This window comes from Pipistrellus kuhlii, unplaced genomic scaffold (genome assembly GCF_014108245.1).
Source record: "Pipistrellus kuhlii isolate mPipKuh1 unplaced genomic scaffold, mPipKuh1.p scaffold_m20_p_84, whole genome shotgun sequence".
In the NCBI taxonomy this organism is placed as follows: Eukaryota; Metazoa; Chordata; class Mammalia; order Chiroptera; family Vespertilionidae; genus Pipistrellus; species Pipistrellus kuhlii.
The window spans coordinates 225,378-239,465 of NW_023425589.1; the positions used below are offsets into that span (position 1 = coordinate 225,378).

The 14,088-nt window shown below is 62.4% G+C and overlaps 2 protein-coding genes across 3 annotated transcripts; both read left to right on the forward strand.

The window, feature by feature from the left end:
* The first annotated feature begins 391 nt into the window (after positions 1-391).
* On the forward strand, positions 392-5,970 carry BAX (BCL2 associated X, apoptosis regulator). Of its 2 annotated transcripts, XM_036425694.2 has the most exons (6): positions 392-520; positions 1,074-1,125; positions 1,215-1,364; positions 2,190-2,325; positions 5,220-5,324; positions 5,706-5,970. In XM_036425694.2, the coding sequence occupies exons 1-6, from the start codon at positions 487-489 to the stop codon at positions 5,808-5,810; spliced, it is 582 nt and encodes a 193-aa protein (XP_036281587.1). In that variant the 5' UTR covers positions 392-486; the 3' UTR covers positions 5,811-5,970. The 2 variants fall into 2 exon arrangements, with proteins under 2 accessions (XP_036281587.1, XP_045433137.1); XM_045577181.1 differs by lacking the exon at positions 1,074-1,125 and having other exon boundaries at positions 492-520.
* Positions 5,971-8,525: 2,555 nt separating this feature from the next.
* FTL (ferritin light chain) lies at positions 8,526-10,071 on the forward strand. The gene is made up of 4 exons (XM_036425696.2): positions 8,526-8,857; positions 9,031-9,177; positions 9,453-9,578; positions 9,756-10,071. Exons 1-4 carry the CDS (start codon positions 8,756-8,758, stop codon positions 9,909-9,911), a joined length of 531 nt encoding a protein of 176 aa, XP_036281589.1. The 5' UTR covers positions 8,526-8,755; the 3' UTR covers positions 9,912-10,071.
* Positions 10,072-14,088: the final 4,017 nt, after the last annotated feature.

The following is a 14,088-nucleotide window of genomic DNA, read 5'->3' on the forward strand; positions in this document are numbered from 1 at the left end:
GAAGTTAAGATTTCTTTTATTTTCACATAAACATTCATTGTCTTTAGTCATCCGAGACTTCCTACCTCCAATGAATGTTATTTCTGGCCTCTGCTGTTCCTCGCTGTTGTGCACTTTGCACTTGACGTTTCTTCTGCCCTGGAGGGTTCAAGCCACGCCCCGAACTCCTGAAAATATTGCAGTGATGAATGAACGAACGAATGAACGAATGAATGAATGAATGGCAGCTACACTGTGATTGAAGGGGCGGCGGGTGCAAGGGCGCCAGGACAAGTTCCTAAGGGCAGGGCCGATGGCACAGTCACGTGACGAGCGAGGCAGGTGCGGCGGCGGGAGCGCCGGCCCTGCGGGGCAGAGGACCACGGCGGCCGCCATTTTGCGGGGCGGTCACGTGGCCCGACGCACGCCCCGCGGCCGTCACGTGACCGGGGGCGTGCTGCAGCCGCCGGGGCAGACCCGGCGAGAGGCGCGGCGGGAGCGGCGGTGATGGACGGGTCCGGGGAGCAGCCCAGAGACGGGGGTGAGGCGGGAGGCAGGCGGGCGGGAGCAGGGCGAGCCCCTCGCCGGCCGGCCCCCCGGTCCCGCCTGCGGGTCCCGGGGCGTGCGATCTCCAGGCGCCCCGGGTCCCAAACTCCCGGATCGGGTGCTGCCAGCCTCCAGCCCCCTCCCTCCTCCGTCCCCAGGCTCCCTGGCTCTCTGGCCTTCCCGCCCGGCGCCCCGGGACCCCCGATACGCTAGGGACCCCAGGATTCAAGCCCCCGGACAAGCCCGGGCTTGTCGCCGGCACCACTTCCTGGTGGGAGGGGCGGGTCTCCCCTGGGTCCCCTCAGGCCGGGATGCTTTCAGGGTTCCCCGAGTCTCCGCTCCCGGAAGAATGTGGGATCCAGGCCCGGGCTCCCCGCCTGGACTTTCTCCATCAGGGGCGCAGTTGTCTGGGCCACCCATCACTTCATCTACCAGGGCCCCCGAGGTCCAGGGCCCCCCTCGCCTTGGCCCCCCTCAGGGACCATGAAGCACCCCAGTTCCCCCAGGACCCAGGAGTCCAGGCGCCTCTTCCCTCCTTTCTCCTCTAGGGCCCACCAGCTCTGAGCAGATCATGAAGACAGGGGCCCTTTTGCTAAAGGGGTGAGTGTGAGGTCTGATTACGGTGGAGCGGATGTGAAGGGTGACCCCCACCCCGTGCTGATGGTGCACCCTCCTCCATCCCCCTCCAGTTTCATCCAGGATCAAGCGGAGCACATGGGGGAAGAGACCTCGCGGCTGCCCCTGGGGCCCAGGGTGCCCCAGGACGCATCCACCAAGAAGCTCAGCGAGTGTCTCAAGCGCATAGGGGACGAGCTGGACAGTAACATGGAGCTGCAGAGGTGAGGCCCCCGGGCCCCAGGAGTCCCTGCCCCCAGCCCCCCTTCCCTGAGGGGCACCGAGTCCAGGTCCGCAGCCCCCATTTCCCGCCGACCCGGGATCCAGGGCCCCTCCACTCAACTCAGCTCGCTGGCTCCCGGCCCTCCCCTCCCGAAGGGTCTTTTTTTTTTTTTAAAGATTTTTATTGGTTTCCGAGAGGAAGGAAGAGGGAGAGAGACATATCAGTGATGAGACAGAATCATTGATGGGCTGCCCCCTGCATGTGCCTGGACGGGGAATGGAACCATGACCTCCAGGTTCAGATGCCAACGCTCAACCCCTGAGCTATGCCAGCTGGGCCCATAGGATGGAGATATATATATATTTAATATATTTTATTGATTATTTTACAGAGAGGAAGGGAGAGGGATAGAGAATTAGAAACATTAAAAAAAAAAAAAAGAGAGAGAGAGAGAGAGAGAATTAGAAACATCGATGAGAGAGAAACATCCATCAGCTGCCTCCTGCTCACCTCCTCCTGGGGATGTGCCCACAAGCAAGGTACATGCCGTTGACCAGAATCGAACCTGGGACCTTCCAGCCGCAGGCCGACGCTCTATCCGCTGAGCCACACCGGGGCGGGCCGGGCCCAGAGGATCTTGAAACCCTCTTTGAGGAGGCATTGTCCCCACTTTCCTAAATGCCCATCCCGTCCCTTTCCCCTGCGTTGGCCTCTTGCTTTTCATTTCAGTGGGGCTCGGGCCTCTGAATCTCTGGAGTGGGGTGGACACCACCGTTCCCATGCCCTGCCTGACCCCCCTCCGTCCCCGGCGCCCCCCTTCCCGCAGGATGATCGCGGCTGTGGACACAGACTCGCCCCGGGAGGTCTTTTTCCGAGTGGCGGCCGAGATGTTCTCTGACGGCAACTTCAACTGGGGCCGGGTGGTGGCCCTCTTCTACTTTGCCAGCAAACTGGTGCTCAAGGTGGGTGGCTCAGGGCGGGGAGCCCGGGAGGCTCCCCTCACACCTGGGGGGGCCTGGGAGGGGTGGCGCCCACCCCCTGGCAGCCCCGAGGGACCGCAAGGAGAAGGTTATGAGCCAGTCCTCTGCTCCTTCCTTCGTGCGTTCAACCGGCAGGTGTTTATCGGGCCTACTGTGTGCCATGTCGGACTCTGCATCCAGGACGCAGCCCCAAACAGCGGGCTGGGTCCCTGCTCTCCGGAGCGCGCTTCGAGCGACGCATGCTGGGAGGAGTGAGCTGGGGGGATGTGGTTTTGGGCAAATTGATCGGGAAAGACTCCTCCGAGGAGGTGACAGGAAAGCCAGCGTCGGAAGGACGAGAAAGATGCAGTGATGTGTAAGGATTGGGGGAAAGGCATCTGGAGCGGGCACAGCACATGCAAAGGCCCTGGGGTAAGGGCAGACCTTGTGGGTTGAGGAGGCCCTTGTGGTTAGAACAGAGTGAGGAGGGCGAAAGGGGAGGAGATGAAGGCTGATTTCTTTTCTTTATAAATGCCCACACTCCATACATATTTACCATGGAGTCTTGTTTTTGTTTTTTTAATTTATCGATTTTTTTTTTTGAGAGGAAGGGAGAGGGATAGAGAGCTAGAAACATCGATGAGAGAGAAACATCGACCAGCCGCCTCCTGCACACCCCCCACTGGGGATATGCCCGCAACCAATGTACATGCCCTTGACCGGAATCGAACCTGGGACCTTCCAGTCCGCAGGCCGACGCTCTATCCACTGAGCCACACCGGTCTCGGCAGAAGGCTGATTTTTGAGGGTCCTATGGGCTACTCAAGACTTCAACTTCACTCAGAGTGAGATAGAGTGATTAGCTGGTTTTGTTTTATTATTGTTGTTTTAAATATGTTTTCGTTGATTTTAGAGAAAAAAGAAGGGAGAAAGAGAGAGTGAGAGAGAAACATCGATTGGCTGCCTCCTGCTCGCACCCGAGGGCGGAGAGCCCGCAACCTGGGCATGTGCCCTGACGGGGATGGAACCCGCGACCTTTCAGTGCACAGAGGACGCTCACACAACTGAGGCCCCCCGCCAGGGCGACTGGCTGATTGTAAACAGGACAGTGAGGTGACCTGATTCATACACTTAAGATATTATTCTAGCAAGTGTAGCAAAATGTTAATTGTAGGACCTACGTTGCAGGTGTATGGTTGTTGACTGTGAAATTCCTTTAACTTTTCTCTGAAGATTCTCATGATAAAATATTGGGGGAGGCCCTGGCCGGTGTGGTTCAGTGGATAGAGCATCAGCGTGCGGACTGACGTGTCCTGGGTTCGATTCCGGGTTGCAGGCTCCATCTTGTGTTGGGCATGTGCAGGAGGCAGCTGATCAATGATTCTCTCATCGTTGATGTTTCTATCTCAATCTCCTTCTCCTTTCCCCTCTGAAATCAATTTTAAAAAACTATATATATATATATTGGGGGAAGGGAAGCCCAACAAATTGTTCTGGCCTTTGTGAGTAGAAAAAGGGATTATGGGACAGAAGGGCAAAAGCTGAGGAGCTGGGGAGGGGCCACGTATAATAATTAGTCCCTGCAAACAATGATTGACTTGGACAGTAGTACTGGAGGTGTGGAAATATATATATGTGTTTTTTTTTAGATTATTGATTTCAGAAAGGGAGAGGGAGAGAGAGAAACATGAATGATGAGAGAATCATTGATGGGCTGCCTCCTGCACACCCCCCACTGGGGATTGAGCCCGCAACCCAGGCCTGTGCCCTGGATTCGGATCAGACCTGGGACCCTTCCGTCTGCAGGCCGACACTCTCCATTGAGCCAAACTGGCCCGAGCTGGAAATAGATGTTTTTAAAAAAATAGTTTTATTGATTTTAGAGAAGAAGGGAGAGGGACAGAGAGATAGAAACATCAATAATGAGAGAGAATCGCTGATTGGCTGCCTCCTGCACGCCCCACCCTGGGGATTGAGCCTCCAACCCAGGCCTGGGCCCTGACCGGGAATCGAACCGGGACCTCCTGGTTCATAGGTTGATGCTCATCCACTGAGCCACGCCCGCCGGGCGAAGTAGACTTGTGTTTGTGTTTGGGATGGTGGGCTAATGGGGTTGCGTGTTGGGGTGAGGGGGACAGCAGTGATGGTGATGGGGGAGGGGGCGGGGGCACGGAGGGGGGAGGGGGTGGAGAAGCAGCGGACAGAGGGAAGGGGGCATTCTGGGAAGTGGAGGGTGTGGAGTCACCTGGTCTGAAGGTCAGAGGCGCCCTCTCTGGGGAGGTGGCCTCAGACCTGAGCTTGGGGGGATGGGTGAACGTTGGTTTGGTGGCCTCAGACCTGAGCCTGGGGGGATGCGTGGACGTTGGTTTGGTGGAGGCCCGTTTAGGCCTAGTACCGGCATGTGGGAGGGTCCTCCGGGCAGGAAGCTCTGGTGGGAGTGAGGACAGGAGGGCACTGGGCGCACAAGAGGAGCCACAGGTCGGATTGCTGTTGCGTCAGAGCCTTCGCACGGCCCCGTGGGCGAGCTGTGCCTTCCGCTCCCTCCTACGGGCACGGGAGCCACGGAGGTGCGGCAGGGCTGCCGGCGGAGGCACGGTCCAGGCGGCAGTGTCTGAGGCTCACGGACCCAGGGGGAAGGAGGCTGGGGCTGCCGGCGGAGGCACGGTCAGGCGGCAGAGTCTGAGGCTCCCTGGGACCCAGGGGGAAGGAGGCTGGGGCTGCCGGCGGAGGTGCGGCAGGGCTGCCGGCGGAGGCACGGTCAGGCGGCAGTGTCTGAGGCTCACGGACCCAGGGGGAAGGAGGCTGGGGCTGCCGGCGGAGGCAGAGCAGGGACGGGGGCTGGAGGCCACTCCGGAGGCGCCGGGGACAAGCCCGCTCCTGAGGCCCGCCCCCCGCAGGCCCTGTGCACCAAAGTGCCCGAGCTGATCAAGACCATCGTGGGCTGGACCATGGACTTCCTTCGAGAGCGGCTGCTGGGCTGGATCCAGGACCAGGGCGGCTGGGTGAGGCCCCGACCCCCCTTCGCCCTGGACCCCCGCCCCCAGCCCACCACGGTGGTGCCCCCGCCCCCTGCATGTTCACCTCACCAGATGTGGTCTGTGGTGCATTTTGTCACATATCTGATCAACCCTGGGCTCCTTGGGGACCTGCTGACCCTTTGATCCGATGACCTCTGACCTCCCGGTGACCCCTGGCCTGGCTACTACTTTCTGCCCTCCCTGGTGCCTCCCCTTCTGGAATCCTCCAGTTCTGTGATAGCCCTTTGGCCCCAGCTCCTGAAGACCTGTTAGGCTTAGGCCCTTGCCCGCCTCCTGCCCTCTGCCCTCGTCCTGCCCCGCCCTGCCGAGGCTGCCTGGCAGACGTGCCCCTGTCCCCGCCCCCAGGACGGCCTCCTCTCCTACTTCGGGACCCCCACGTGGCAGACGGTGACCATCTTCGTGGCCGGCGTGCTCACCGCCTCCCTCACCATCTGGAAGACGATGGGCTGAGCCCGGCCGCCCTGGACTGTGACTTTTCCGAATAAATTATGGCATTTTTCTGGGGGAGGGTGGGGATTGGGGTCAGGGGCCTTTTTCTTACTTTTGTAATTATTGGGGGTTGGGTGGGGGGAGTGGTTTCGGGGGGGCAATAAACCTCTTTCGGGCCACACTCCTGCCTCTGAGTCACTGGGCCCCTCCCTGGCTGTCCCCAGAGGCCCGGCTCCCGCTGACACGGGGACTGACACACTCTGAGGAGCCAGTGCCCCCTGGGGGTCAGTGAAGGCACAGGTCCTGGCCCTGCCCTCCAGGAGCCTGCAGTCTTGAGGGGCATGGAGGCTGCTTAATGATCACTTGTGCCACGGCGTAGGGTGTTGCCCCAGGCAGGAGCCCGGGGCCGAAGTGGGGTGCGGAGGGTACAGAGCAGGCCTCCACTCTGGCAAGTTCCACACTGACTGAGGTGGAGCCTGGGGGAGGGGAAGGGGGTGCTGATCGGAACTTGGGGAGCAGAGGAAGCTACTGGAGGTAGGAGAGCTGATGGGGGGTTAGGATAGGAGGGCACAGGGAGCAGACCAGGCCCAGACCATGGGGCCACAGCTGGAGACGGGCTCTGGAGTGCGGCCTGGTAACGGGGGGGCCTCCCGAGGGGAGCAGGCCCCAGGGAAGGCCTAGCCCAGTGGCCGGCAAACTCAATCCACAGAGCCAGATAGCAACAGGACGGCGATGGAAATTTCTTTGGAGAGCTGCATTTTTTTACACAGAAACTTCTAACGCCACTTCTTCAACATAGTCTCGCCAAGGCCGTGGTGTTTTGTGGAAGAGCCACACTCAAGGGGCCAAAGAGCCGCATGTGGCTCTCCAGCCCCCGTTTGCCGACCACGGGCCTAGTCCATGTAGACACCAAGAGAACGTGGATCAGAGAGAGGGCGGTCACTCAGTCCAGGGTCTTGTCTGTCCCTTCTTTCTCTCTGCCCGTCTCTCCGGGTCTCTTGTAGCTGTGTCTCCCTCCCTATCCCAGGATCTCCACACCCCCAGATGTCTGTCGGTCCGTCCTCCCGATCCTCTGGTCTCACCCCTTCCTCTGCTGCCTGTGAGCACTCAGGCTAAAGGTCTGCGGGCCGCGCCTGCAGCCTGGTGAATGTGTAACCCAGGCCGCGCCAAGGTGGCCGCAGCAGGCAGCGTGCCTGGCGCTACTCCCCTCCCCTCCGGGCTGTTCCCGGAGCTTCCCAGTCCGGGGAGATCCGCCTGGCAGACAAGATAGCAGGAGGGGAGACTGAGGCCTCCGCAGCGGCACGAAGGGAGGGGACGAAAAAGGCATTGGAGTAACGAAGCGCCCAGCAGGCTGCACTCTGGGGGAGGGGGCCAGGCTTGGGTCCGAGCCAGCCGGCCTCGTTCCCAGGGTCCCCGCGGCGGGGCGGCCGCCGGGAGATGAGGTCAGCGGGCCCCCGCCCTCCCCTCCCGCGCCCCTTCCTGCGCTGAGCTCAGCGTGACTCAGCACCGCCGCTCCGGCCGCGGCGGCACCCCGGCGGGCCCCCGGGCCCCGGCGGCCCCTCCCCGGCCAGGGCGCCCTGCCCGCCCCGACGTGGGGGTAGCGGGCGTGGCCGCCGCCCCGAGGGCACGGGCACGGGGTCCAGGCCTGCCCTTTCCCCCACAACAGGGCTCTCCCTGGAGGCCCGTCCCGGTGTGCGGCCGCCCCGCCCCCCAGACCCCCGCCCGGCCCGGCACTCTGGTCGGGGACGGACATCCCACCCCAGGCCCCCCGGATCCGGGCTCCGCTTTGGGACTGGGGAGGCGCACGTGGCAGGCGAGGCAGGGGCGTCCTCAGGGCCAGAGGGCACCCCGGCGGGTCCTCCTCCGGGGGACCCCGCCCCATCTCAGCTCCCCAAAACAGTGGACCTCTGACAGAGGCCCGAGGCTCCAGGGCTCCCTGGCTCAGTCTCAAGGGCTCTCCAAGACCCCTTCAAAACAAAACAAAAAGCAACCCTACGCACTAGGCTTCCACAAGCACCCCTCTCCCCGACCCACGACGCACACCAACGCTCTAGAACCCCTGCTCTTTGACGCTTGCAGCTCGCCTCAAGGGCCTAACGACCCCAGGACGTTTCCAGAAAAACAGGTCTTCCATTGTGAACATTAAGGCAAAAAATTAAAAAAAAAAATTTCTTTAAAGTAATCCCACCTTCGAGCGAACCCCAGGGCTTCCCTCCAACCCATCTTCCAGAGAGATCCCCAAGGTTCCAGAAACACCATCTCACCGCCTTCCAAACGTCCCAGCGATCTGGGGAACCCTCAGCTCCCAAAGCAAGACCCCAAGTCATTCGGGGGCCTCTGCACCCCCAGGCTTCCAGAAAAGCCCGCGCTCCCAGCGAACCCCAGAATTCAACCTACTTTCCTGAGGCACCCCCAGGACCACAGGACCACGCTTCAGGGTTCCCCGAATCTCCTGAGACCCCAGGACCCCTACCAGAGACCCCAGAATCCCGTGACTACCCCGAATCAGCCCCAGACCCCGCATTCCCCCCTTCCCAGCCCCGCCCTCCCAGTGCCCATTTCACAACAGCCTCCAGCAACAGGCGCGTGACTGACTGCCCCAGGCGGCGTCTGGGACTCCTCTCTGCTCCGGATTGGCCACTCCGGGCTCCAGGCCCCGCCCACCGCCACCGCGGATTGGCCCATAGCTCGCCCCTGGAAGCCCCCCTCCGGGGCCCCCGGGCCTATAAAAGGAGCTGCGCGGCCGGGCCTCTCGCAGCAGCGCCCGGAGGTCCCGGATCTGTCTCTTGCTTCAACAGTGTTTGGACGGAACAGACCCAGGGACGCCGTTCTTCCAGCCTCCGGCCACTCTCCTGCGTCTCATCCAGTCACCACCGTCAGCGCCACCTCCGGGACCAGCCGACACACCGGTTTTTTGGTGGTTTTGGTTTTTTTTTTCTACCTGAAAGCCTCATTACTGAACAACCATGAGCTCCCAAATTCGTCAGAATTATTCCGCCGACGTGGAGGCTTCGGTCAACCGCCTCATCAACCTGTACCTGAAGGCCTCCTACAACTACCTCGGGCTGGTAAGGGTCCCGGGACACGCCTGGCCCTGGTTCCCCCCCCAAACTGCGCACTCCTGGCGCTCCGCCCGCCCGCGGGGGCCTCTTTGTTCTGCTGGGCGGAGGGCGGAGTCTGCAGCCGGGCCCGGCCTCGCCTCCCGCTAACCAACCACCGTTCCCGCCATCTCTCCCCGCAGGGCTACTATTTCGACCGCGACGATGTGGCCCTGGAGGGCGTGGGCCACTTCTTCCGCGAGTTGGCGGAGAAGAAGCGGGAGGGCGCGGAGCGTTTGCTCAAGTTGCAGAACCAGCGAGGCGGCCGCGTTCTCTACCAGGACGTGCAGGTAAAACAGTGTGCGGGCCTGTAGACTACATCTCCCAGCAGTCCTTGCGCGTGGCGTGCCTTCGCCCCCCACCGTTAGGGGCTGTGTGGGCTCCTGGGATGTGTAGTTGTGGGTGGGGGTGGGGTGATAGACGTCTCTTAGGCTAGGCCCTATACCACTTCGTGTCGCGCCGCCCCCCCCCCCCCCACCTCGCCAAATGTTGAGGGATATAACTTTTAGTCCGTTGCGGAGTTATGGGGCCAATTCTGAGCCTCTGAGCCTTTTGTCTTGTGTAGAAACCGCCCCAGGATGACTGGTCCAAAACTCTGGACGCCATGGAATCCGCCCTGGCCTTGGAGAAGAGCCTGAACCAGGCCCTTCTGGAGCTGCACGCTCTGGCTTCCTCCCGCGCAGACCCTCACGTAAGCACCCCCTTTATCCGGATCTGCCCTTTCCCAGGCCTTCCCTGCAATGGAGCTTCTGTCCCAAGCCTCGGCCTCCTCCTCGCTTGGGCAAATTTCCCTGTGAATGTTGTTCTCCGACTGTCCACTGTTCTATCAACAAGTGGCAACATTGTCTCTCCTCCTCCTACCACTTAGGTCTGCGACTTCCTGGAGAACCACTTCCTGGACGAGGAGGTGAAACTGATCAAGAAGATGGGCGACCACCTGACCAACATCCGCAGGCTGGCCGGCCCCCAGGCCGGGCTGGGCGAGTACCTCTTCGAAAGGCTCACCCTCAAGCACGACGACTAGGAGCCTTTGGTGCCCAGAAGCCTTTCAGCGGCCCCCGCCCCCTCTGTCTCTGGCTTTCGCCTGAGCCTCTTCCCGAAACTACTAGCCATTCCTTTATCCACCCCGGAGCCCTCTCCCCGGCACGGGACCAAATGAAACAATAAAGCTTTTTGCAGCAGTTGGTGGTGTGTGTGTGCGTGCTGTGGGGAAGGAGGCGGGTCTGTTTTCGCCCAGCTAACGGTGCTGGGCTGGCGGGGGAGGGAGGACCGGTTCTCACCTGCCACCTGTAGGTGTTGCTGTAGCGGTTCTCCGCTCGGTCAGACTCATCGCCCCACCTCCAGGGTGGAGCCCAGACTCCAGGGAGGGGCTGGTGGTGGGAACGGACTCTCAGGAATGTCAGAAACCATCACCTTTGAGTAGCCAAGTGCTGGCTCTATGGGGGGGGGGGGGGGGGGGGGGCTAGAATTGCCAGCCCTTTATACGGGTGAATGGAGGGTATTAGTATGTAACTAGCCCATGGCAACCGAGAGGCACACCCAGACCTGACCTGCTGGAGGCTGCTGATGATGGGAGACAGGTGAGTCAGGGCTGGGGCACATGATAAGCACGAGCTGCTGGTTCAGGAATGGGGGTCATGGGGGTCGGCACAGAAACTGGGAAGTGAGACGGGCCCAAGTCATCAAAACAGGAACTGAAGAAGCTGAGTCCCAGTTGCACAGTGACCCCTGCCCTTCCCTGTTTTGGGTTAGAAGGAACCTAAGAGGAAGTGGCTGCTGGACACCTGCTTTTTTGTCCACTCAGCACCCCGTTCCTGCTTTGTCACCCCACTTTGACCATGACTGGCGATCCTGGTGGAGGAGGGAGGGAGGGAGGGAGGGGCTTGTGTGTGTCACAGACACCACGGCTAACAGAAGGATGAGCGCACATCCAAACATTGTAGCTACTGACTCCCCTGGAGAGCAGCAGGTGCCAGGTGTACTGTGACCCGGGGAAGACGGCCGCCGAAAGAACAAATATTTTTCCTGAAAATAGAACTCTGCGGGGGACAGCCGGGTCCAAGGCCAAAGGCCACAGCGCCCTGGCCACGTGCCCTCGGCAAGCACTGTCCGCCGTGACGAGGAGAAATTCTAAAGCTGCACCCACCGCCCAACAGGGTCGCCCCAGGAGCCACACGTGGCCGCCTGTGGCTGCGGAGCACTTACTGCTGGTGCTGAGGGATTTCAAGAGCCACACACGGCTCCTGGCTTCCACGTGGACCCATTTCCAGCGACAAAGCCCCTTTCTGTCAGAGAGAGCTTGACCCAGCTGAAACCGGTGTGGCTCAGTGGATAGAGCATCGGCCTGCGGACTGAAAGGTCCCGGGTTCGATTCCGGTCAAGGGCATGTATCTCGGTTGTGGGCACATCCCCAGTAGGGGGTGTGCAAGAGGCAGCTGGTCCATGATTCTCTCTCATCAATGTTTCTAACTCGCTATCCCTCTCTCTTCCTCTCTGTAAAAAATCAATAAAAATATTAAGAGAGAGAGAGAGAGAGAGAGAGAGAGCGAGAGCTTGACCCCAGGATTTTGCTACTGGCAAGTTAGGTCCCAACTGAACAAGGCAGAGAGTGCCTTCTCTTGAAAGAACACTGGAACCCACAACAGTAATCCAAGTCTCTGTGAGAGCAGAATGACAAGGAACTGGGGACCTGGGGTTGGGTCGGGGAGAAGGGGGGATGGAGGAGGGAGGGAAGAGAGAGAGGGTAGAGGCCAGGCAAGAGGCCCATCAAATCCTGTGTCGGACCAGGCCTGGGGTTCTTAAATATACTTGTATTTTTTTTTTTCATCGCCACACACACTTCAGTCATCCCCTTCTGCCCCCACTCCCGAGGGCAAGCAGGTGCATCGGGCACAGCGCAGCACAGGCGAGGGGCCCCTCACCGAAGCTGGGGGCCGGGCGCAGCCTGGGGACAGGAGAGCCTTGAGGTAAACAAAAACGGAACAAGGGAAGTTCTAGAAGCCCAGCGGGCTCGGTTCCAGGCCGGGCGCAGCACAGTGGTGAGGGTCTAGGCTCAGCAGCCGGGACCTAGAACCCAGTGGTTTCACGTGGGCCTGGCGGTGGGGGTTGTAAGACAGCCAGTTCTGCCCTCAGCTGGGGGGAGAGGGGGCCTCCCTGGCGGGCCCAGAGTCTTGAAATACTGGGGGGAGGGGGTGGCGGAGAGAACCCAGACTCAGACAAGGAGCAGGGTCTGGTCTAGAAAAGGCCAGCAAGGCATCCAGACCAACACTGCACGCTCTCCAGCAGCAACAGGAGCCAAGTGGGTCTGCTCCCCCCCCTCCCCCTTTGCTCGGCTGAAGTGTAGAGGAAGAGGGGGGGAGGGTCCCTCCAGGCAGAACCCCGCCCCACAGGGAGGGCCGGAGCCGAGGAGACGCGTGGTGTCCTGTCTGGAGCCCGCGTTCTGGAGCTGAAATGGAAGACCTTCTGCGTTGGGTGAACTGTCCTTGGAAGGGCTCCGCCTCGGCGGGCCTGGCCCTGTGGCTGGGCACTGCGGGACCCCAGGCGCGCTCTGCGGGGCCGCAGGGTTTGCAGGCCACGGAGTGATCTGGGAGCCGCGGCCCGGAAGGCGAGAGGCCAGGTTCCCTAAAAGCCCTGGCGCCGCGGGCATGGGAGGTTCCTGGAACCCTGTGGCCCGGCCGGACCGCGAGCGGCGAGGGCACAGATTTCACATTGCGGAACCGGGAAAGGCACGGCGTTGTAGATTCTGGAGTGTGGGGAGGGGGTCCAGGGCAGAGCTGGGGGGCTGGAGTGTGGGGAGGGGGTCCAGGGCAGAGCTGGGGGGAGGAGTGTGGGGAGGGGGTCCAGGGCAGAGCTGGGGGGCTGGAGTGTGGGGAGGGGGGTCCAGGGCAGAGCTGGGGGGAGGAGTGTGGGGAGGGGGGTCCAGGGCAGAGCTGGGGGGAGGAGTGTGGGGAGGGGGGTCCAGGGCAGAGCTGGGGGGAGGAGTGAGGGGAGGGGGGTCCAGGGCAGAGCTGGGGCGGCTGGAGTGTGGGGAGGGGGTCCAGGGCAGAGCTGGGGGGGAGGAGTGTGTGGGAGGGGGGTCCAGGGCAGAGCTGGGGGGAGGAGTGTGGGGAGGGGGTCCAGGGCAGAGCTGGGGCGGCTGGAGTGTGGGGAGGGGGTCCAGGGCAGAGCTGGGGGAGCTGGAGTGTGGGGAGGGGGGCCAGGGCAGAGCTGGGGAGCTGGAGTGTGGGGAGGGGGGGGTCCAGGGCAGAGCTGGGGGAGCTGGAGTGTGGGGAGGGGGGTTGAGGGCAGAGCTGGGGGGCTGGAGTGTGGGGAGGGGGGTCCAGGGCAGAGCTGGGGGCACTGGAGTGTGGGGAGGGGGGTCCAGGGCAGAGCTGGGGGAGCTGGAGTGTGGGGAGGGGGGTCCAGGGCAGAGCTGGGGGAGCTGGAGTGTGGGGAGGGGGTCCAGGGCAGAGCTGGGGGGCTGCAGTGTGGGGAGGGGGGTTGAGGGCAGAGCTGGGGGGGAGGAGCGTGGGGAGGGGGTCCAGGGCAGAGCTGGGGGGGAGGAGTGTGGGGAGGGGGGGTCCAGGGCAGAGCTGGGGGGAAGGAGTGTGGGGAGGGGGGTCCAGGGCAGAGCTGGGGGGGAGGAGTGTGGGGAGGGGGGTCCAGGGCAGAGCTGGGGCGGCTGGAGTGTGGGGAGGGGGGTCCAGGGCAGAGCTGGGAGGGAGGAGTGTGGGGAGGGGGTCCAGGGCAGAGCTGGGGGAGCTGGAGTGTGGGGAGGGGGTCCAGGGCAGAGCTGGGGGAGCTGGAGTGTGGGGAGGGGGTCCAGGGCAGAGCTGGGGGGCTGGAGTGTGGGGAGGGGGTCCAGGGCAGAGCTGGGGGAGCTGGAGTGTGGGGAGGGGGTCCAGGGCAGAGCTGGGGGGCTGGAGGGTGGGGAGGGGGTCCAGGGCAGAGCGGGGGGGCTGGAGTGTGGGGAGGGGGGTCCAGGGCAGAGCTGGGGGGAGGAGTGTGGGCAGGGGGGTCCAGGGCAGAGCTGGGGGGCTGGAGTGTGGGGAGGGGGTCCAGGGCAGAGCTGGGGGGCTGGAGTGTGGGGAGGGGGTCCAGGGCAGAGCTGGGGGGAGGGGTGTGGGCAGGGGGGTCCAGGGCAGACCTTGGGGGGAGGAGTGTTGGGGAGGGGGGTCCAGGGCAGAGCTGGGGGGCTGGAGTGGACGGTGGAGGGGGGCAGG